The sequence below is a fragment of the Dufourea novaeangliae genome, unplaced genomic scaffold (assembly GCF_001272555.1).
Source record: "Dufourea novaeangliae isolate 0120121106 unplaced genomic scaffold, ASM127255v1 scaffold163, whole genome shotgun sequence".
Lineage (NCBI taxonomy): Eukaryota > Metazoa > Arthropoda > Insecta > Hymenoptera > Halictidae > Dufourea > Dufourea novaeangliae.
In genome coordinates, this window is record NW_015374034.1 from 173,820 (window position 1) to 197,200 (window position 23,381).

The window sequence follows — 23,381 nt, forward strand, 5'->3', positions numbered from 1 at the left end:
TCAGCGATCATCGGTTTAGAGAAATAATTGTTGCTCAAAAGATGCCTTGGCGGAACGATTTGAAAATGATCCAATGAAGTGTGTAAATATATGTACGGTGCATTAATGTCGTTCGTGAACGTTAACGAGTTTCGTTGTAGGCAGTTCTATTGTAAATTAAATAATCGAGATGTTGCGTTTTAAATGAGATACGCCGAGTGAGAATCACGACCGTTATATATATATATATATATATACATATATATAATATATATAACAACAACATCAAAACGTTTTTTTGTCATTGTGAGAATGTTATTTTGATAGGTGGCAGAGATTGATTCTTATTACATAAGTTCATTACAAGAATGATTAAAAACTGAATACACTGGATAAGAATTTATTTACACTTTTTATAAACTCCTCCATCGGACCACATGTTCGTTACCCGTTTTCTAAGCTCGACCAATACCCAAAGGATCGTGTAAATTAACAACTAGGAGTATACTAGTTAGATCTAATTATCAAGGTGTTCTCTTACCTGCGATGTATAGGTGTATAACGTGCAAGATGGTCACACACGGTATTGGTCGAGGTACATGACAATTGTTTCATTTATTCCCAATTATTGTTTTTCTTCTAGCTGTTTTCATGTTTTTTTTCTACTCTCTTGCGTAAACGCGCATTTACAAAATGAATCTTTCACTCGATGTCTACGACATTCACGGTGAAGCCAAAATGTGTGACCACTCTCATTTCTTACACAATCCTCATATCTGTTCTAGGTTTATACATACTTTCTATATTCGAATATACTAACATATTTACCCGTTGCAGAGTGGTCCAAATGACTGGAACCACTCGAATTGAACCACTTTACACCTGAGAATCAGTGGTGTCTCCTAGAGTTTTCAAGATTTTCAAACTCTTTTACACCTAGCCAGATAGCTAAGTGTGTGTGTGTATACAGTATATCACATTGAGATTGTCCTTCCGTTACATGTAAATCCTGCTGGAATATTCTTTCACTGCAACCCACGGTCTTAATATACACATGTACTCTTGTAAGTCACTTTAACAAAGTTAATTCCAGCACGCAAGCCCAAACAAGTGGAAGAACATTCCAGTCGATGACTGGACATCTTGAAAACTACAGCGAATAACAAAATGTTGAATGCCTCACATTTAATTGTGGGGGCCTAATTGTGCGATACACACCCATAATATTAGTTGACTCTGTATATTGCTGCTCTGTGTCGAAATGACGAGAAAAGGGAAAGGGAGAATGAGAGTGAGTGGTTCTAACCTTTGGAATCGCACAGAGTGGAAGCATTTGTGAGTTACATACTACAGGTTTACCGTTCATTCGATGGATGAAGGTGATGATGATGATGATGATGATGATGATGATGATGTTGATGATGATGATGATGATGATGATGATGATGATGATGTTGCTTATGGTAGTGATGTCAGTGATAGTGACGATTATATGATGATGAGGATGTTGATGGTGAATAATGGTGATGAGTTTGAGGATGAGAATGAATATGATGAGGATGAGGATGCGGATGATGGTGATGAATTATGATGATGATGATGATGATGATGATGACTGGGAAGTAGAGGAAAGGCATGGAAGCGTCCACATGAACTTCGAAACAGGTGATTACGAACTGAAATTACTTCTTAGATAGTACGCGTTTTTTGCGTCATCGAAATCCAAACATACTCGCGGCAAGGTCATTCGGCAATAAGAAGCATCTTGTATTCGATGATCCGGTTATTACTTCATCGCGTGTCCGTCCGTTGCCTCATTCATTTGATCCTGATTCATTATTAAATCGGCAATGCTTCGATATCTGTGAATGAAAAGAAGAAAAAGAAACAGTTGCTTTTTGTCAGTTTTATCATTAGTAATTTATGGACAACATTGATTGTATTTTTTTTATTTATTTTCCATTGATTGAATCCTGTTTGAAGAATTGTTCAATTTAAATTGTTAATTGTTCGTTCGTCCGCTTGTCGTTAAATTTTATTCTTCTTGAGGCATTATGCAATCGTGTTTGCTTAGCAATAAGTAAAAGAAAAATACTGTTGTTGACGCACATGTAACTTGTTCTGTGTCGTTTCAATTGAATTACACGGAGTTTCGTGTAAATTGAATAAATCTTGTTTTCGAGTTAACGAGGTAGACAATAAAGAAAAAAGCAATCTGATAAAGTACTGTAGAAATACCTTCGAGAGAGAACATTGTTATGCCTATTATTAATAAATTGAATGTATTGATCACATCACCATAGATGAACACTAATCACGCATATGATTCTGTTCGACAGCTCAGTTGATTGAAATGCAGTCTGTGAACTCACTGGGATTGTTTATTTGCGACACTGTTGCAATGAATAGCCACAGGAATGGGCAATAAACGAGCAAGCATCTGAAAGAGAAGAGAACAAACAAAATAAAGAGTATAAAGACAGACAATAAAGATGGATAAACTATGAGACATTTATAGAAAGTGTGAACAGGTGGTTTGAGAACTTAGATCTTTGTCACAAGCTCCTTAATTTCTGTATATTACAGTTTTGCATCATTTTTGTGGCAAATTTAATTCCTCGACAATTTTATTTTCAGATCGTCCTCGCTGCCATATCTAGTAAATCGACACCTATGTACAACGGAAGAACAAATAAGTCGACCCTAATGACAAATGAAACAATTTTCAGGTTACCAATTTAGGTCATTGCTCATCTATTAACCCATTTGCATCACGGCTTAAATTGCAAGGCGTGTCCCTTATTTATCACCGCAATAGTAAAACTGAACGGTAAACCTTGGATGCAAATGAGTTAATAATATAAGAAATACCATTTTTCAATTGATATTGGTGTGTGTCAACGGTGGATTGGATTATCTTTCAATATTTTCTGCTTGTATGTATACAAAAAATACATTGCAATACAACGAATACACAAAAGAATTCACGTAAAAATAATAAAAATATCCTGAAATAGGAAAAACCATTAAAAAACGATAACGAAACAATGAAAATTCAACAAAAGACTGTATATCCTATTAACTAACATAACGAGTTGTGTGATATAACTTTCCGGAATTGAACACTTTTATCATATTATCAAAGCGATAAGAATTCTGATCCCAGACTTTCGGTATCTTTAACGTTCACGTGTAATTTAAAAATAACTATCAATGGTAATAGATTGTTTTAAAAACAATGGGTAACAATATTTATCATCTGTAGCATATACATATTCCAATGACCCTAAAGTATTATCGTGTTGTTATACTGTAAACCCTCGCTTGGAACGATTTTATACGTCTACTAATTAGTACTGTGTTCATGTTGACTAACAAAAGCAAGCAATTGATATATAAAAAATACTAACAAATCTTAGGATTTTACTTGTACAAATAATTATAATTTGCTGGTAAGTTTCGATAATAATTTTTAAGAGTAACTAAAAGTAAGTTTGATTTTTTTGTAATTTTACAAATTTTCAGATAAACAAGATTGTGGTAACGTATATAACAATTATCATCAAATACTTAAACGAGTAAGAAAAAGAGATTCATGCATTTTTAAATACTAATATTTTCTGCCAATATGTACTCTATGACATGTTTCTTTAATAAAAGCACTGAATTACCTGAAATGCGTAGTCATTTTATTTACTACGTGTTTTATTCAACGCATTAGGTATGATTTACCGATCTAATCAGTACTCTTCAGTTTCATTCGATCGCAACCTGTGAGATAAAAGAAACCTCCATTTATTTCAAGAGCTATCCAAATATTTAATTCGTAGCAATGTTTAAACGATATAATCAGCAGCAGTTCGAAACTGAAAATACTATTAATTCAATGTTATTGAATTCATAAACATGAACAATTCACTATCGTTGAGAGATAAGTTCAAAAACAGTTCTTCAAAGAATTCAACGGTACCCAGAAATTATTGTACTGACTGATATCACTGAAATATATCTATATATTTCAAAGAAACCGATAACAGTTGAGCGCAAAGTTTTAAACTGAATTATGCGTTCGAAACACTCGGTAGATAATGACGCAGCAGCAGCTTCTGAAATTTCCTTTATGCCCTCAGGGTTGAGGTCACTTCAAGGTCACATTATCATTGAATTCGTCTCACCATCGTCTACAAAAGCGTACTTAACCGTTTGAGTGCTAAGCGATTTTTTTTAATACATGCGAAGATTGCTGAGCAAAATTTGGACTAAGAAAAATGAATTATAATGGCTTTACAAATATAAACACAAAAAACACAAAAAATGACATATTTCAATCATTTTTTTACACTGATGTGATCTCGTCGCTATATCGACGAAACGCGCTCAAATGGTTAAACAAAACGCCAGTTACCATTAAAAAAAAAATCATTATTTTTCAAGGATAAATCATTTGCGCATTAAATTGTATACACCACGTTTTGTTCTATTACTAAAAAAAGAAACATATTCTCAACCAAATGAGCCTCTGCGTCTTTCCTGTTTCGACGACTCCGTCTGCAGGAGTATCCTTATGCGATTGTATGCATACACATTAATTAATTTGAAAGTCATTGTATCAAAGTTCAGCTGTATAAAATTACGTAAGAAGAAAAATACAGGTCTGGGTTAGGTACTTGTTGTACTTTGATCGGTTATGGACGGGAGACTGATGATTGTGCACATAGAACCGTAACCGCCGCGATATAACTTATATCATATAAAAGAGTTCAGTGATCAGGTTAGAGTAGGTGAAAGCACGGGACTGGTGCTCGCGGGTGAAATGCTTGTGGAACGTCATTCGGTTGCGGTGTAGCTGATTCACTGCGGCTGTCACCCCACCACCTGTTCACCTTCACGAACCTCCAAACTGGACGCAGAAGAGTTGTGACCGTCGTGGTGGACGGGTAAAGATTTTTTTTTCGTTCATCGGACTTTTGGGCGATCTGGAAGAATGGCGCCAGCAATCAGTAAATTCGCAACCAGGCGCACGGTTGCTGGTGCTTGCGCGTTGACCGCGTTGATATGGATCCTAAAACGAAGAGGCAGAAAGCAAGTCACAAAGAACAGGTAAACGGAGCAACCGTGTACATAAAAGCTCTCGCTGGTTCTGTCGTCGAAACACTCACGGTTGTTTATTATTGTAGGAATGCATGGCCCGCTCATGACATTCAATATGTTATTAAAGAGGTAAGAATACCAAATGCTTGAGGCAATGAATCATAATTAACGACTGCACACACGCTTTCATTCGCAGAAGCCGAAACGTCCGAAAGCGTACGTTAATGCTCGATTTTTCCGACAACTACGACAGCTACTCAAGATCGGTATACCATCCATCGTGTCTCCGGAATTTGGATTTGTTCTTCTAGTTGCTGGTTCGTTGGTTGCGAGATCAGTGTGCGACCTGTGGATGATAAATGTAGGAACTTTAATCGAATCGTATGTAATATTTGTCATCAGTGTAGATAAAACTGTAAATTGTCTAAAACCTTTTTGAACTTTACATGCTCCTTTGTATTTTTCCTTAGGTCAATTGTTAATATGGATCAACCCTTATTTAAGAAACGTCTATTCAAATTCATGGCTCTATTGCCTGTGGTAAGTGAATGTGTTCGATGAAACAATCAGATTGCTAATGTTACTGTCATAGGTTGTTAACAAAACCTTCTCCATCAGGCTGCCAGGCAGCTATATTTTATTGTTGAAAAGAATTATTGATGTAATCCTCCATGATTGTATTTATTTAGATCTCTCTTGTGAACAACGTACTGAAATATGGAATATACGAAATGAAACTGAGGTTACGTACAAATATAACACGAAATTTACTGGATCAGTACCTGAAGTAAGTGCAAATGTTTATGAGTACTTATATATTGTCTGACTTAGACCCTGTAAAGCTTCAAATTATTATAATGAGAAGTGAAAACCCATTGTGCATTTGTGTATTTAACTTTCAAAATACTTAAGATGTAGTTAAGCCGCTTAATTAATGCAGGGGCTTCACATACTATAAAATGAGTAACTTGGACAGCCGAATAGCGAATCCAGATCAGCTTTTATCTACAGATGTTGATAAATTCTGTGAAAGTTGCACAGATCTCTACAGCAACGTTGCAAAACCTTTATTGGATATTTTTATCTATGTCTACAGACTCACAACTAACATTGGTGGTCAGGTATGTTACTGAAGCGTCCCCTTATCAAAATGTTTATGCTGACGGATACATATCTCGTATTACAGACACCAATAATTATACTGTCGTACCTAATCTTTGCTGGTGCAGTAATAACGCATCTACGTAAACCAATAGGATCAATGACAGTAAAAGAGCAACGGCTCGAGGGTGAATACCGTCACATTAATTCACGATTAATCACAAACTCCGAGGAGATCGCGTTCTACCAAGGAAACAATAGAGAAAAATTAACCTTATTAGCTAGCTTTTATAAACTTGTAAGTAAAAGATATATATTCGCTACTTTTCAATTATATTTTCCTTCCATACGTATATCCCATATATTACATTCGTGTTTATTTCAACAGGTAACACATCTTCGGAAGTGTTTGGAATTCAAAACCTTCATAGGAATAATAGACAATTTCGTTGGCAAATGTAAGATACGAGTCGTTTAAAATACCATTTGCTTATTGGTAATAACTCGAAAAACATATTAATATTTTTATTTTAGACATGGCAACGATCGTTGGTTTCTATGCAGTAAGCATGCCGTTCTTCCAAAAGAATCATCCGATCCTATCAGGGACCCCTGATCATCGATTTAAGAGTTATTACACGTACGGTCGTATGTTAGTAAAACTAGCTGAAGCTACAGGTAGATTAGTTTTAGCTGGACGAGAATTAACACGGCTGGCAGGATTCACGGCCAGAGTTACAGAGATTAAAGTTGTCCTGGACGATCTGAACGCGGGAAAATATACAAGAACAATGATTTCGGACTTTAAAGATGAACCGATTGGGAGTCCAGGCGCTGGGAAGATTGTGACCAAAGATAACATTATACATTTCGATCGTGTGCCATTAGTAACGCCAAACGGTGATGTTCTAATCAGAGAGCTATCGTTCGAGGTCAACTCAGGAATGAACGTATTGGTATGCGGTCCCAATGGTTGTGGAAAGAGTTCCCTCTTCAGAATTCTTGGAGAAGTAGGTTATAAATTCGTTTTCACTGGTACTTTAATCAAATGATTATTGTTTCAATTTTTCGTACTTTATCGAACTGTTGTTGAAATAGTTATGGCCAGTTTGGAGCGGAACGGTAACTAAACCCCCACGTGGAAAATTGTTTTACATACCACAACGTCCTTACATGACCTTGGGTACACTGAGGGATCAAATAATTTATCCTCACACAAAAGAAGAAATGATTAGGCGTGGTAAGGTGACGGACAACGACCTTAAGAAGTTGTTGGATCTAGTTCAGTTAAGTCACCTTTTGGAAAGAGAGAATCTTACAAATACGGAAGGTCTAGGGTGGGACGTTGTAGCGGATTGGATGGATGTACTGTCGGGCGGTGAAAAACAACGTATAGCGGTAATACGATGATTTCCTGTCGTGCAAAGATTATAATAGAAGAAATTATTCTACAATATTAATTAACTGTAATTACCGATTTGCACAGATGGCTCGACTCTTCTATCATAAACCTCAGTTTGCGATTTTGGATGAATGTACGAGTGCCGTTAGCGTTGACGTTGAAGACTCGATGTACTCATACTGCAGAAAGGCGAACATCAGTTTGTTCACAGTGTCCCATCGACGGTCGCTTTGGAAGCACCACGAGGTACGAGAATGTTAACAGTTGTTTTATCTAATATTTCACGAACGATCTGAATCATAATCTCTTTCCAGTATTATTTGCAAATGGACGGAAGGGGAGGCTTCGAATTCAAACCCATCGAGCCGGACACGGAAGAGTTTGGGTCGTGAATCTTCGTGTCCCTTGCATCCAATCTAGTACTTGCCAAAATGCAGGGGACGGTTCCTTTGTAATCCGATTGATGAACAAAGTATTTAATGTGACATTTTGTTTTACTTAACAATTACACGCGGATACAGCCACGTGTTGTCAACCTGCACAGATTTACGATTACATGTGTATATCACTATTTAAGACGTAGCGCATAATACCTGTATATTTTTTATAAATGTTTTTTTAGAGGTTAACGCGTAAGCGTTCTATGCAATATAGGCCCTAATCTGTTAGTACCCTTGAATATTAAAACTGTATAAATATACGTTCTTCGAATACTATCAAGAGGGGAAAAATGTAGGAATATAATTCCTTTTGTGGGTGGGAAGTTTAAGCTATACCGTTCGACTCGACCAAGCATATTTTTGATACCCAACAATTTTTCTCTAGTACAAAACCGTATGACCAGTGAATGTTAAATGTATCACGTACGTAGAAGAATTTACTACGGGAATATGTATGTATATGTACACACGTGTATATGAAAAGACAAAACACGGGTTTGTTGTTTCGAATTATGTTCTATTTAAGAATGCAGTTATAACTTGTTATGTGTAGATCACATTGAGCAGACTCGGTCATAGCGTATATCGGATTGCTGGACAATAAGAATGTGTAATGAAATAAACGACAAAAAAAATCTTTACGTTACCCTGCTGCCGTTTCCGCACACATCTCTACCATTCTGTTTTGTTATTTTAACATATGACTTGTCGAATTCCAAATGTTCATCGATTTCGGTGTATCTCTGCTGGAAAAAAAGAAGGATGTCCCAATAAGCGTCAATTTCAAATTTCTCCCGGTTCAAAAGAAGCAAAATCGCGCGCACCTACCGGCCACGAATGGCGCTTCGTCTCCGACCGTTCGATCCGCCATGTTCGTTGACCATTGATCGGTCAAAGGAAGTTCGCGGGCCGGGGGTCTGGGAACCCAGCAGAAGTCCGGGCTATCAGGTATTCAGTTGTCGGTCGCAGGTCGCAGGGTTCGTGCGATCGAGGCTGGGTCGTTTGCTGCGTGGTGTTGCTGCGCGCGCGCGCGCGTGTGTGTGTGTGTGTGTGTGGTGCGTGTGTGCCTGAGGGAAGATAAGAATAAACGAGATACTACAGAAGTAAAACAAAAAAAAAAGGGCGAGTCACATTGGTGCCCCCGTCCTGTGTGTGATCTGTAAAAGTGACAAGAAACTTGTGGCAGCGGCGGATACGGAACGTACGAGAGAACAAAGAAACACCCAGCAGCCTGGATATATCTCTCGTGGAATCGATCCCCATAAAGAAAGTGATTCACATACGTGTGGTAGACACTGGGGAAAATCTTGTAGAAACGTAGAAGAAAAAAAAAGGAATCGCATGATACGCTGTTGTCTCCCTGCGAGAGACTGAATAATAATTCACAATCTATCTCTGTCTCTCTTTTTTCCTCCCTCCTTCCTTTCTTTTCACCGTGGCCGTTTCTCTTCCCCGCCTCTCTCTCACTCTCCTGCCGTTATAAGTATCTTTCGTGTCGCGTCGTCGTTCCCTCGTGGCGTGCGCGTTCCCGAAGGCACCGTGGTTGGACCTTCCTCCCCTCCCCTGCCGCCGTCCCTCCGACACTGTGCTCGTGCACCGCGGAACGAGCGTGTCTCGCTCGTCTCGTCGGGACAGGCTAGGACGCCGGGAAGAGCACAGGTGCAGCAGGAGGTGTGGGTGCGTGTGTGGTATATAGCCTACGACGCGCGGTCGGAGACGACGTGAGCCTGGAACAAAGTACATAATATATATATATATACATATACACGGTGCGCGCGTACGAAGTCGGGGCGGCGAGGTGTCGGTAACAGTTGTGTCGTGGCAGAATGGACGGTAGCACGGGTCCGCCGTCGGACGTGACGACGGCGATGGGAAGTGAAAATGACGAGGGTTCGAAGGTGCGACGGGACAGCAGCAGCAACGATTCGTCGACCGTTGTCTCGACCACGACGGCGTCGAGCACGGCCACATCAACATATTCGACGACAAGTCAACCGGAATATTGCGGCCAAGGCTTGATAAGGGCCGGTTCCGCTTCTCCGCTCCCTACGACCGCCGCCGCCTCTTCGTCTTCGTTGTTCTCCTCCTCCTCCACCTCGACCACCTCCTCCTCCTCCTCCTCTTCTTCGTCAAAGCCGCAGTCGGGGTGTGGCTGCGTCGCTGCCGCCGTCCTCGAACCCGACGAAATCACCATCAACATCACGCCGACCACCGGTGGCCAGTTCGATCTCACTGTGGATCGTACTGAAACCGTGGAGAATCTTAAGAAAATCATCTCGAAGAGACTGAAAGTCACTAAAGAACGCATTTGTTTGTTGCATCGTGAAAGGTTGGTATACATATATGACCCGTGGACATTGTTTTTATTTTAAAAAACAAAAGAATTCCTTTGTTTCAATGATTCACGGAGGGGGCCAAATAGGGTGGAAATTTGGGTTTTTCTCGCGTTCTTTAAATCTACATACGACGGGCGCTTTATCCACAGACGGGGATTCATCCGTTCCGTTGAATTTTTCTCTCGAACCGGTCGTGGGGCGGGGAGGAGGGAATTAGGCGTAGACCTCGCCCCGCGTTTCTCCGGGGGTTGGGGGGGGAGAAGGAAGAAAGAAAAAGAAGGACTGGGTAGGTGAACGTGTGCATGATCGTTGGGCTGTGCACACCACACCGGTGCCCAGAGCCCAGAGCCCAGAGTCGTCGGAAAGGTGCGAGAGAAAGAACGAAAACACAGCGTCGACGCGGGCGACACGAGAAAAAGAGAGAGTGGGCATAATATTCGTAGGCGTCGTGGGGGCCGCCGCACGGACTGATCCTCCTCCTTCGTGCGAGCACGCGAGAGAAACATGGTGGAGAGGAAGGTTGGCATACCATACGACTCACGAGAGTAGGTGGTGGTGGAGGTGGTGTAGAGTAGGTAGAATATCTCGGGAATCGCGTTCCCGTAAAGTGGAACGGTGACAGCCCGCTGTGGCGAGAGGTAGAAAAAGAAACAGAGAAACAGTTGGATGGAAAAGACGACGACGAAGACGACGACTACGTCGGGGTCGGCTATTCCCGTACGCGATACATCGCTGGAATTTTCTCTGTTTCTCTTCGTCTTCCCCTCTGACCTCCTCCACCCTCTTGAATTCCTTTTTTCTCTTGATTCTAGTAGCGATGGGTATACCAAGGCTCTCCGTCCTGTTTTTTTTTCTTTCCCTTTTCGACAAATTTACGTTCCATGGAATATTCAAGTCGCCTAAAAATTATTGTATCCCCCGTTAATCCACCGTGAGAGGGTTTCAGAATGAGGGTATGCGATTACCTATTCCCGGAATTTCTTGCATTATAAAGTTTAAAAATAGAATTATACGGATGGTTGAGGGTGTCATGGATCACCAGGCGGCGAGGTTGAGAGCCTCTGCGTGTTACACGATCGAATTGCTCGAAAACTTACTGCGAGAAGAAGTGAATGCTCTACCCATCACTACTTGTTTCTTCGTGCTTGCCTGCCGGGCCAGTTTCAGGCGCAGGTAGCACACGCTGGTTCCTTGTCGCGTATTTAATGTGATGTGTGTATGTGTGCTCCTCGTTTCTCAGCTTGTCCCCCCCGCCGGTGTGTGCAACACGTGCATGCGAGGAACCCATTCGTGGTGTGTGCGTTCTTCGTGTAGTGTCTAATTGCTAAATTGTGTTGATGCCAGCATATACCAACACCCACCTGTAAATGTTATATTGAATTTCGTACAGAGAAACTTACAACTATTCTTGACGCTTTAAATTACCAATCTAATTAAATTCAATCTCGTCACTGACTTCTTGAGGCATTCTTGCAAACTGCTGTTTTATTACTGCAATATTTAAGCTTCTTCAGAGTTTTTTTTTTTAAAGAAAATAAAATAATGATACATACAGATTGCAGTGTTTATACTGTCTGTATGCTCGGGAACTGGGTTCCAATAACAAAAACAAGTCGCCGATTGCGGTGCAATTTTACCTTAACTCTTCTGTGTCACCCAGTCAGCATGTGTCATCGCAAGTCTCATACCTGTTAGTCATCCTAGTTGCACATACAAGGAATGCGGTTCTTTTTCTGCGCGTATAGTTTTGTCGCCGAGGGTCATCCGTCAGAAAAAGCATTCGAATTCCCTTTGGGCGGTTCAAGTACGTCGCGATATACGAAGATGGCAATGTCGTTGGCTGAATCTGATGAATGAGCCGAATTCAAGTACATATATTTCCCTTGTCTGAAGATCATGAAGGAATATCTTCTCAATAATTAAAGATTTCACTTTGCAATTTAATAACAGGAACAACAAAGTTGCGGAGTATAATTTGAAGCGAACAATGCGAACTCGATAGTGACTTGACCTCAAGAATGATAGCAAGGAGAGAATAATATTTATAGTACATCGAGTAAGAATGATCCTGTCGTATCTTTCTTTATGTGTACGTATATTTACCCCGTTTTAGACTTCGCTTATTCTTAGAACGCTCGCGTGGATGTATTCTCTCTCTCTTTCTCTTTCGTCCTCATTCATATCAAACTCCAACGTCTACTTAGCATTCGGTTTTTCAACGTTCTAATGTCAGGGTCCAAAGACTATGAACGGCTCCATTATGATTTACTGCGCGCAAAATAGAATCGTGCGTTTATACAAACTGACGGGTTTGTTTTCGTTCGACTCGTACCGAACGCGATAAGCTTCTCGGAATCGGAGCGATTCGTGTGAATCTTTGTGTCTCCTTAACCTGCTGTTTGTAATTATCATGTAAAGCGTGGTGCAATGCTCGATATTCTGCAGATTCGACATGAATCAGTCGTATAAAAATGATAAGAGTATTTAAATTGGTCGTACTTCGTCGAGACTCCAACAGCATAAAACAGTCATTTCGGTTTGGACAAGCATAAAAGGTCAGCGACTCCATCGTACCAGGATGTTCACGAAAAACCGTTAAGGCTTGTTTGAGTCCGTGCAAGTGGCGCCAGGGGTCGCGACTGAAAGCCTCGAAGATCCGTCACCCTCGCACTTCCGTTTCCTATGCCGAATATTTACTAGAAAATTACTACTTGTTTCCCGATGTTCCATTAGATGTATTTAATTGACGCTCGATTTCAAAGATACCAAATAAATCATTCACTCGATGAATTTCTGAATCGAACTCAATTCATACGAATACTGAATGTTGGTATTTTTTAATACGTACATACTTTAAAAAGGTACCCACACTTTGATCCACTGGGTCTTTTGTGAATGATCCGAGAAAAAGTGCGAGGCAGGTAATTGGGCTATTTTTACCGTAACAAGCATCGCAAATAAATTACAATCGGGCGTTACCCCGTGTTGTATAATCTTCCCTGTCTCTGTGTTGCCCGTAACTATAGCGCAACGTCAATTGGATCTTCCTATAAGTGTCGATATACATGTGCGTATATCCTTAATCTTGATACGGTTTTTATATTTCCACCAGCTTTCTTCATGCTAAGCTATACTTTGTATTAAGCAGATCAATTGATAAACAAACGACATTGAACGTTCGCCTTGTCGACGAGTGTGCTGCATCGAAGCAGATACGTGTTCTGACGAACAAATAGGGGAAAAAAAGATAATGGGCAGGGGCAAGAATCCGAATCGTTTTTCATCGAACCCTTCGATGATTTCTAATTATAAATACTGCTCAGGCTTACCAAATCGAAGTGAAATTTCTGAAGAGGAAGTTGCGCAACAACTTCTGCGACATGCTACATCAATATCAATTTCTCATGTGCTATTTGTAGCTTCATGGGATGTCGGTTGTAACGATAATGTTGCTTTGTCGGATCTCGTCTCTACTCCCTTGAATCGTGTAACTCTGTTATCATTTTTTTGTTGTTTTCAATGCGTTCGCGACAACGAACGTCAATGTTACGTAGATAAATTCTGCAGTCTGCATTAACGTTACCGAAGTTTTTAAAACTTTGCAGCACTCCTCGCGCCAACGTACTTTTTAGGCGGTTGAAATTTAGTCATGTATCACATTCTCTTTCAAGAGTGGTCTCTCATGCAGAAATTTCCCGCGAGGGAGTGTTGTGGATGATACAGAGGATTAATGACTCATGCGAACCAGCCTTATCTAATAAATATCAGAAAACGATCGAAATACTATTTTTAATGAACGTATCCGATAATGTCAACACAAACTTTCAATAAAAACTTTAAAATATCTGTTTCAGGTTATTGTGCGTAGGAACTCTAGAGGAAAATCGTTTGCAAGATGGTAGTCGACTCACGTTGCTACCAAATGTGGAAACCGGCCTGTTGGTGAGTTGTATTTTCTACTTTTTATGAGAAAATGTTAATGGGGGTCGACAATGTTTGTTTTTTACGATTATCCTTTCGTCCACGGTAATTCGATAATTTCTTGCGCGTCATTAGCCAATCAGGTTCTAGGAAAGTACGCTCGAAAAACGTAAGTCAGTTTCCCTTCAATATATCCCATTTTCAATGGCGACTTCACAGTCGATAAAGTGGATCGATAACCGTCACCCGAATTCGTAGAAACGACGCGTCAAATGCTCCAGACGTGTTTTTTCATCGTATCCGTGATTAACAACCCGGATTCACCTCGAGGTTGCTGCTCGAAAACCGTTCTTCGCCGCAGAGGATGCGTGAAACAGGAATTCTCACAAGAGAGTCGCCCGATCCGAACAAACGCCGTTAACTCTGCCTGTTCGTGTATCATCGGGTCACTTGGTTTCTCGGTCACCGTATCGTCGGGGACGCCTTATTTTCCGGTACTATTGCATCATACTTTTCTTATGTCGATCGTTTAACGATCTTCGAAAGTATAATTCGGCGAACGAATCGAAATAGGAACACGGAGGATTCTATGATTATCTATACTGTCGAACTCTTAATTGGTGTGTTACCGATCGGGTAAGAGGTACGTAGTGTTTCTTGGTAATTCGATCGTTTCCCGTGGATGATGCTTCGGTACGTTCGATTTGTTATGGGTTTTAGAACGAAACGACAGTGATGGTCAACCGATCTGGAAGGAATAGGACTCGCTGAGAAGAATTTTACACGCGTTTCAAAGGGATATAAATAATGTATACTGACGTGCTCTCCTAGGGAAGAAGTGTCGTGGGGGATGGACCTTTTACCACATGATAACTTTATTTTAAGTACTGAAATAATAGTTAAAACAAATGTTAATTTGGCATACATTCCAATAGTTCCCGATAACAAATATTAGGGGGCCCTTCTCCTACGTCACTTTTTACCTTAGTGGAAGCCGAGTTTGTTCGTGAGGGTACACTAACAAACTCTGCTTCCTCTAGGGGAAATAGCAATGTAGAGGTAAGAGTTTCCTACAGCTTGATAAATTTATTTCAAATACTAAAATAAATGTTGAACCGAATGTTAATTTGGCATAAATTTCAGTAACTCCGAAACCAAGTGGAGGGTACGAGATCTTTCCCTTAAATCATTTTTTCCCCTAGAGGATGCCGAGTTTGCGAGGGTACGCGATCTTCAGCTGTTTGTTAGATTCGAATCGATAAAAATGAAGGCTCAACCGTGCCCGCAGCCGGTGCACTTCAATTCAAAGGATATCGCCTCGTCTCTTTCATTGGAATCGAGCCTAGCCCCCAGTATACTTGAGGCGTTGGCAACAGCGCGCCATGGGTCCTTATCGCGACCGAGAAGACTCGTTCGCATTGCTGTCAAGGGGACCGCCCGCTCGAGTCTCGGTCACCCGGAGTCAATTTTAAAGCTGCTCGTGGGTATATGGTATATGCGTAGCGAGCTGCCCTGGCCATGATCACTATATGCCGTTCTTTCGTGGGTGGTTACGGGGGAAACAGGGCGAGACCTACACACACACACATATCGCCAGTTTCTCATACACACGGGGGCACGGTTGGCCAGCCTGATCGGTTCTCTATCGGCCTAAAGCTGCGTCTGCACTATATAACATGTTATATAGCTAAGTTATAAAACTTGTTAGAAAAACAGGAAGTAAAATGTTATATAACGTGATGTTACATAACATTTTCCGTGCTATATAGCAAGTTACATGTTATATAGTGTACACGCAGCTTAAGAATACGTTCCGATCGACACGCACCTCCCGGATAGAGTTTCTTCTTTCGAACTTCTGTTTCTTGAGATTCTTCTGGACTTTTTTTCCGAATGCCTATCGGGATCAAGATCACAAATGCCTTGAACAAAGAAGGTTATTAATGGTAAACGGTCTACTCACGGAATCATTGTTTATCGACGCTTTGAAAGTTGTTATAAAATTTGTAAATTATACCCTCGTGGCAGGTGGCAGGGAGCAACGACTCTGCTGAAAGGAAGAAGCTATATTATACTCGAAGCGCCTCTATAAAACATTTGAAATTATAAGTAATTATACAGAGAAACGGAGAGGACCCCAGGAGAGCCTCTGTTAGATGTCATTTGTCTGTTTCTCCTGAATTTCCATTGTCTTCAAGATAGTCGTGTTTTAAACACAGGCGTCGCAGGGGTTCTCAATCCCTGTTTCGAAAAGGTATACATTTACGTTTCTTTCTTCTCTGAGAATAAGATATTTGCATTAAAGTATGAATCGATTTCTGCGTGGTAGGAAGAGAAGGAGGCGTAGTCGATTGGATAATCAGTTTAAAGTTTGATAGGCAGCGACTGACTAAAATGCCACGGCTGGGAAGTTTTATCGATCGTGTCTATGGAAATTCTGCAGGCGACCAGCACCTCGCGCTTTCGCATTATCTCCAGGGGGACGTGGGAAGCGTCCAAAAGCGGCATTAAATGATAATTCGATGCCGCCCGTGTTGCTTTGATATATCGTTCCCGCAGTACAGCCCCGCGATTAATCGTTGCAGGCGTTGCCCGGCGATAAATCAGAAGCTCCCGCCCAAATGGAAGAAAGAATATTTCATTATTTAATTTGCCTATGTATAAAAAAAAACGAGACTCCTGTACTGGAATGCTTTAAGCCCAACGTTGGAAAGATATGCTTGATCGAAGTAATTTATAAAGACAGGCAAAAATGTAGAACTCATATTGGGTTCATACTAAAATGGAGAACTCATTGAATCCGATGAAAGCTTCGTCCTTTATTGTATTTCACAGAGATCTGTGGGCTATAAACGCATAAAATCCACAGTCTAGTTATAATATTATAATGCAATTATATTTTATATGGGCCCCATTGATACCGTGCATGGCAAGGTAACCATAGGCCGTTGAAAGTAACGCATTACATAACCACTTTTCACTCGATTCGGTTCTAATCCGCTGAACTTTCAGGGAAAAAGGCTAGAACCCTTCCACGTGGATTGGCTTGCTCTTAAACAAGCGCATTAGATGGCTGAAGAACGGTGTGTGTTGTACCTGCAGGTCCATTCATCGAGAAGCCCAGATTCCCCACAAAAACTAACGCCCGTTAGTGCTAGCGCGCGCAAATCGAATTACCGAATATACGATGACCGTCAGTGAAAGGAAGTCTGTTAGGTGTACCGAGGGATATGCCTGGTTTCGCCGTCGAGGGTCTGAGCCGTGGTTCCGCGAGGTTTCCTCTCTTCTGCAGGTCTTCTCGCGTTTCCATCTCTCGCGACGTAGGTTCATCGATTCAAGCTCATCTTGCCTGGGTGGATGAATAGCCAGGCAGGGGAGAAAAAGAACGGTTATTGGCATTCAGGTTTTTGGAGTAGGAAGAGGGATCTTTCCTCCGTGTCCTTGTGTGACGATTCTTCAATAGTTGCCAATCTGAGCAACCGTAATCACTGAAAAGAAATCGGCGTCGATAAAGCTAGAAGAATTATATATTACATTTTTAATCTAATCCTTGTCTGATATGTGTACAGTCTCCTCTGATTCGAGTATTTCTCTGGAAGGATGTAGGGACATTCCCACGTAGGTTTATGATGCATTTGTTATGTAGTAAAAGTCGTAAAATTGACGGCCGTAGTCGATGGTTAATTCAGCCATTCTCGGCTATGGCTTCCGCTCCCTTGTCTTCCTCGATCAGTGCTCTTCAGCCTGGTAGAAGACGATAGCGGTTATGATTACCACAAATACGCCCAGTTAAGATGTGTACTGTTTTAACCATTTCCGGTCCTCGTTCGGACTCTCTCAGACCATCAGAAATTTCCTGTTGTGGCCCTCTGCAGGACTGTCAGTCCAACAGATGTATTTCAAACGATACTTTACATTCTTCAACTGAACATGGCGTCTTAGTTCAGCATCCTATAATCTTTCCTTTCACCGTGGTCTGAATCAAGTGGTTCGATAATTAACAGAATGTTACCCGTCGATAATGCGAGGTATGCTAGTGGTATTATCATAATGGGTGGTATGTAAAGTAACGGTGAAATAGATGGGGAAATTTTTAACTCGGCTGTCACCTCTGAAGGGACAAAATGTATGGGAAATTAGAAATTTCCAGTGTAACGGCTTAAAGAATAAAAAGCCAAGCAGATAGTTATACATTTGAGCACGTGTCACTTATCCACGAATATATTTTCAGGTACAACGGCCGGAGCAGAGCGTCATGCAAGCGCTGGAGAGCCTCAACGATTTCCAGGTGAACGACTTCTTGTCCGGGAAAGCTCCCCTTAATCTCACCATGCGATTGGGCGATCACATGATGCTGATACAGCTGCAACTGTCCACGGTAACGCCGGCCTCGCCGACTGCTAATCAGACCAGCAGCAATACCACCGGGTTGACCATAGGCGGAAACAGTTCGACCGAATCGAATCTACCCCCCAGCCTCATCTCGACCGCCTTGAAGACCAGACAATCCACGTTTCTGGCTGCTCGCCCGTCGGCCACCAGCGCTGCAAGGAGACTACTAAATGGCATTGCGGCCAAGCGACGGACCTCGTCCGGGATAAGCAAAATAGTATCAGCGTTGCACGCAGCTGCTATGCGCACCCCCGACTTATCGCCGGTCACCACGACAACCAACCCAGTTTGTTCCTGTCGCGCAACAACTGTATCAACAGTTTCGTCCACCTCCTCCTCTTCATCCTCCTCCTCCTCATCATCATCCTCTTCTTCCTCCTCCTCCTCATCCGCCTCTTGCTCACCTATTAGTCCCACTCATTCGTCTTTCTGCACTAACCAGTCGCAAACCGTGCGCACTGGTGCAAATCACAGCCCGGGATCATCGCCTAACAGCAATTCAAACGCGTGTCAGTCCTGCCTTCCCTATCATCACCATCACCACCACAATCACCATCATCACCACCACCACCACCACCATCATCATCATCACTCCGGAAACAAACCCACCCCTACAACCACCACGACCACCACCGCTGCTGCCGCCCCCGCCGTGGCATCGCCGAACGCCTCTCCCCTTTTCAAACACTCACTATCCTCTGTGGACCACTCGCAACGCCCAATTATCTCCCTGTTCCAACACTCACGATCATCCGTGGACCACTCGCAACGCTCCCCTATCTCTCTGTTCAAACACTCGCGATCATCCACCACCTCTCTTTTCAAACACTCCCGATCATCCACCACTTCTCTTGTGAAACGCTTGCGATCATCCGTGGACCACTCGCAGGACTCCACCACCTCTCTTTTCAAACACTCGCTCTCCTCCGTGGACCACTCGCAACACTCTACTACCTCTATTTTCAAACACTCGCTCTCGTCCGTGGATCACACGCAACACTCTACCTCCTCGGTCGGTCACGGATGCACGGACAGCACGATACCACCGAACGACATCGTCACACCGCCAACGAAAAAGCTCTGCGCCGGTCATCACCATAGCCAACAGTCGACGGAATCATCCAGGAGCGCCAACGTGGCGGACGGCGGTGATTCGAGCCCACAGAGTCCCGGCTCGTCCTCCTCCACGGTGAAGCAGGACACCAAAGCCGCGACCCTCGACACCAGAGCACTCGTAGAAGCCTCCCGTAATTTAACGCAGAAACTGAAGCAGCTCTCCTCTGAGGTATTCACCTCGCGGGTCGACCTCGCAGAGGTATACATTATTACCGATGCCAGTTCCCCCCTGTGTACCACTATTTTCGTATTTGTTTAGAGAAGTTTGCGTTAAAAAGGTCCTAAGAGAGTGGGTAGTTATGTTGTGGGAGTTTACATTGTGCAAGATAAAAACTATTCCGTGTGATTCACAAACCGAATTAGTTCTAATAGGGATGATCTCTTGGGTCCTTGTTTTGATCATTTCATTTCAGTGGAAGACATGATAAGTTCGTACCTCTTACCACCGACGAGGTATAAAAATAGAATTTTCATCTAATGGGAGTTGAAAAGTCACCGAAATTCTGGTACCGACACCTTAAAAACCCTGTGATTTTAGCGACCTCTACGTTATGAGAACAGTGAATACGCGGTGGGTAGTCACACTAAGATGGAAATGGGGTAATGTAACCCCAGAAAAGTGGGCCCAAAAAAGTACATTGGATGAAATGTCTACTCCTATACCTCGTCTGCAGTACTACTGTCCACACAAGCGTCTGTATAAATGATGTAACATAATTATCACGTCTTCTATCTTGTGACTTGATGTTTCTACAGTAAACATTTTCTTATTAATAATTTGAACTAGCTGAAATTTAAATGACCGCCTGTGATTAATCAGGGAATTATTGTTTTTAACACAGGAGAACACAAGACGTCGGCAGGGTGCAATAATCCAGAGTATGCATCACCATGGAAAGGGTGTTTACTCTGGTACCTTCAGCGGGACACTGAATCCAGCTCTCCAAGATGGTCATGGACGTCCGAAACGCGACATAAGCACTATAATTCACATTTTGAATGATTTGCTGTGCGCTACACCAGCCGCCACTGCTGGCCACTCCAGTCATCATCACAGGCATTCCAGTGATCGTCAGCAATCGTCGACATCTCCGTCCTCAACTGAAACGACAGCGACTGTGAACGATGCATCAACACCGATCGGTAGTTGCCACAACTCTTCTACATCTGGATACTCTACTGGTATCAGATAATACGATTACAATAGAGAGAATCAATTTGTTCTACACGCGTACAGTAATCATAGTCGAAATTTTCACGCAATTGTACATCCACGAGCAAACTCGGCTTCCTCTAGGGGGAAATGTGGCTGAAAGTGTGACCACTGGGTCTCAGGAATTACTGAAATTAATGACAAATTAACATTTGTCTCGGTATTTGAAATAAATTTACTAACTGGTAGGAGGCCCCTTATGCCTACGCCGCTTTTCCCCCTAGCAGAAGAAAAGTCTCTTAGCACTTAATAAATTTATTTCTAGTACTGAAATCAATGTTAAACCGAATGTTAATTTGGCATAAATTTTAGTAACTGGTAAATTCTAAATATAAATGGAAACTATTTTCTAACCTAGTTAGACTGGGAAATTATGGCGTTAACCTAGTAGCTATCCAATGAACAGAACATTATTTGTTACCTCGATTTTCTCTTCTAAGTAACAGGTGACCAATTAGTTCAATCGGTAACTGGTATCTCAAGTGACCCTTTTTTCCTTCCACAGAGGAACTGTCGACAGAGAACGAGGCGACGAAAGAGAAAATGAAACGTCTGCGTCTATTGATGGGACAACGACGCGCTAAAATCACAGCCAGACGACAGGCAAGAGCAGCGCCGTATACTACCCAATGGGCAGCAGTGACGCCCGATCCGGATCCAAATCACGATCCAAATACGTCGGGTACCACGGCCGCGAACGCGACGGAACCGCAAAATGAGCCGGAACTGCAACTCGCCAGAATGCTGTCGTACATGCAATGAGTTTCTCGCTATCGCACTGATTTATTCAACCAACGGACAGACTCGATCGCTTTCGCGCCTGTTCACCACGAACACTGTTTTATGTAACATCGAGCATCAAGTATAGAGAGAAAGAGAGAGAGAGAGAGAACTTCGGTATCTTGTTTATACACTTTGTTATAGTCGACTCGTCGTTTTATATATTTGGAGTATACACGACTGGAAGTGCAAGGTGTGTCGCAGCTGAATTTATCCGGTGATATATTGTACCCATAGAAACGCTGAATCTGAAGGAAATATATCCTGCGATAAAGTTAGATGAGATCCTGCACGCTGCGCGATACCGTGTCGCCGTTCACCTGAGACTGTTAAGACGGTGAAGTTCTAGCAATGCACGTAACATTTGACACGCATAATTTCTTGCAGTATTGCCTGATAACGATGGGCACGTACCTTCAGGCGTTCAAACGATGCGTTCGAACGTGTTTGGATACGTAGTTGTATAGTCCCCTCGGTAACGACACGTCGAAAATTAAGAAACTGATGGAATCTAGGAATATTAACGATGAAAATGTGCACGTCTAGGCACGATAATAGGAATTATTATAATATTAGAATGGCGGGGGAGGTGTCGCTCGAACAATTCGAAATACTATTTAGTGGATGCGAGGTTGTACAAGTTATCGACGAACTCCCCATTGAAGAGAACAGTGTTTGGCCATACTCAGGACTCGATCGTAGCTGACAATAATTGCACTCGATGAATGAATCAGTGTGGTGACTACAGCACGTACGTTTATTGTATACGTTCGTGAAGAAACGGCGTAACAGTGAACGAAGACAGAGAAATCCTGATGAGAGCAAAAGTTCTAGGTTAGAAGAATTATCTCTCGATAGATGTCTCAATGGTAGAGGAAGATTAAAATAAAAAAAAAAAGAATAATCAGATTTAGTGACACACGTGTAGGATTTTTGAAATTACAAACCACATTACGAACCGCGCAGGAAAGACTATTAAGAGAAAAAGAAAGCAATGTTATAAATGTTTACTCACGATTAACGATACCTTCCTGGATTCATTGCAGGAAGAACTGTTTCCTTATTCGAGTAAACGCGTTTGCTTTCATCCGCTGTTGTCTGGAATTGATTGATCCTTATCACATTATTGTACATACATACAATGAAGTGCACTTCGTGTTGTCATCGTTGGTTGTTGCGTGAAGGAGAAGAAACGAAATCCATCGTGATGACTAAGGAAATGGTGACATTAATTCTTTGTGCTTTTGCGTATCGATACAGTCTAAATGGTGAAACGGGATCGGTCGGTTCTCAGGTGTCAACAATCTCATATCAGTTTTGGTATATGTAAAAATTAGGAGCAGACTGGATTTTTCACTTGGAATAATTAAGCCCCGTGGAGCTAGGTTGTTCTATCCAAGGACCACCATGCATCGTCCTTCGACAAGGGAAAAAACAATAAAAGAACTCAAAGCACGTGAATAAATGGTCCTATAGTTAGAGTTAGGTAATCTCCTATCGCATGGCTTCAACGCTAAAAAATTCATTTAAGTTTACTAGGTACTAAATAATATAATATCATCTAATAGTATATTGCGTTAGGTTACTTAGGAGAAAAAAAATATTATTAT

The 23,381-nt window shown here is 41.8% G+C and overlaps 2 protein-coding genes across 3 annotated transcripts; both read left to right on the top strand.

Moving 5' to 3' along the window:
- Positions 1 to 4,529: 4,529 nt before the first annotated feature.
- Positions 4,530 to 8,637, top strand: LOC107189473 (ATP-binding cassette sub-family D member 3). Its single transcript, XM_015578009.1, has 12 exons — positions 4,530 to 5,079; positions 5,157 to 5,199; positions 5,267 to 5,451; positions 5,541 to 5,610; positions 5,760 to 5,857; positions 6,011 to 6,191; positions 6,257 to 6,469; positions 6,560 to 6,629; positions 6,706 to 7,181; positions 7,270 to 7,569; positions 7,658 to 7,819; positions 7,888 to 8,637. The coding sequence occupies exons 1-12, from the start codon at positions 4,964 to 4,966 to the stop codon at positions 7,963 to 7,965; spliced, it is 1,992 nt and encodes a 663-aa protein (XP_015433495.1). The 5' UTR covers positions 4,530 to 4,963; the 3' UTR covers positions 7,966 to 8,637.
- Positions 8,638 to 8,977: 340 nt separating this feature from the next.
- On the top strand, positions 8,978 to 22,757 carry LOC107189513 (mucin-5AC). Of its 2 annotated transcripts, none has more exons than XM_015578065.1 (5): positions 8,978 to 10,342; positions 14,204 to 14,291; positions 18,502 to 19,947; positions 20,621 to 20,960; positions 21,497 to 22,757. In XM_015578065.1, the coding sequence occupies exons 1-5, from the start codon at positions 9,840 to 9,842 to the stop codon at positions 21,751 to 21,753; spliced, it is 2,634 nt and encodes an 877-aa protein (XP_015433551.1). In that variant the 5' UTR covers positions 8,978 to 9,839; the 3' UTR covers positions 21,754 to 22,757. The 2 variants fall into 2 exon arrangements, with proteins under 2 accessions (XP_015433551.1, XP_015433552.1); XM_015578066.1 differs by having other exon boundaries at positions 20,621 to 20,921.
- Positions 22,758 to 23,381: the final 624 nt, after the last annotated feature.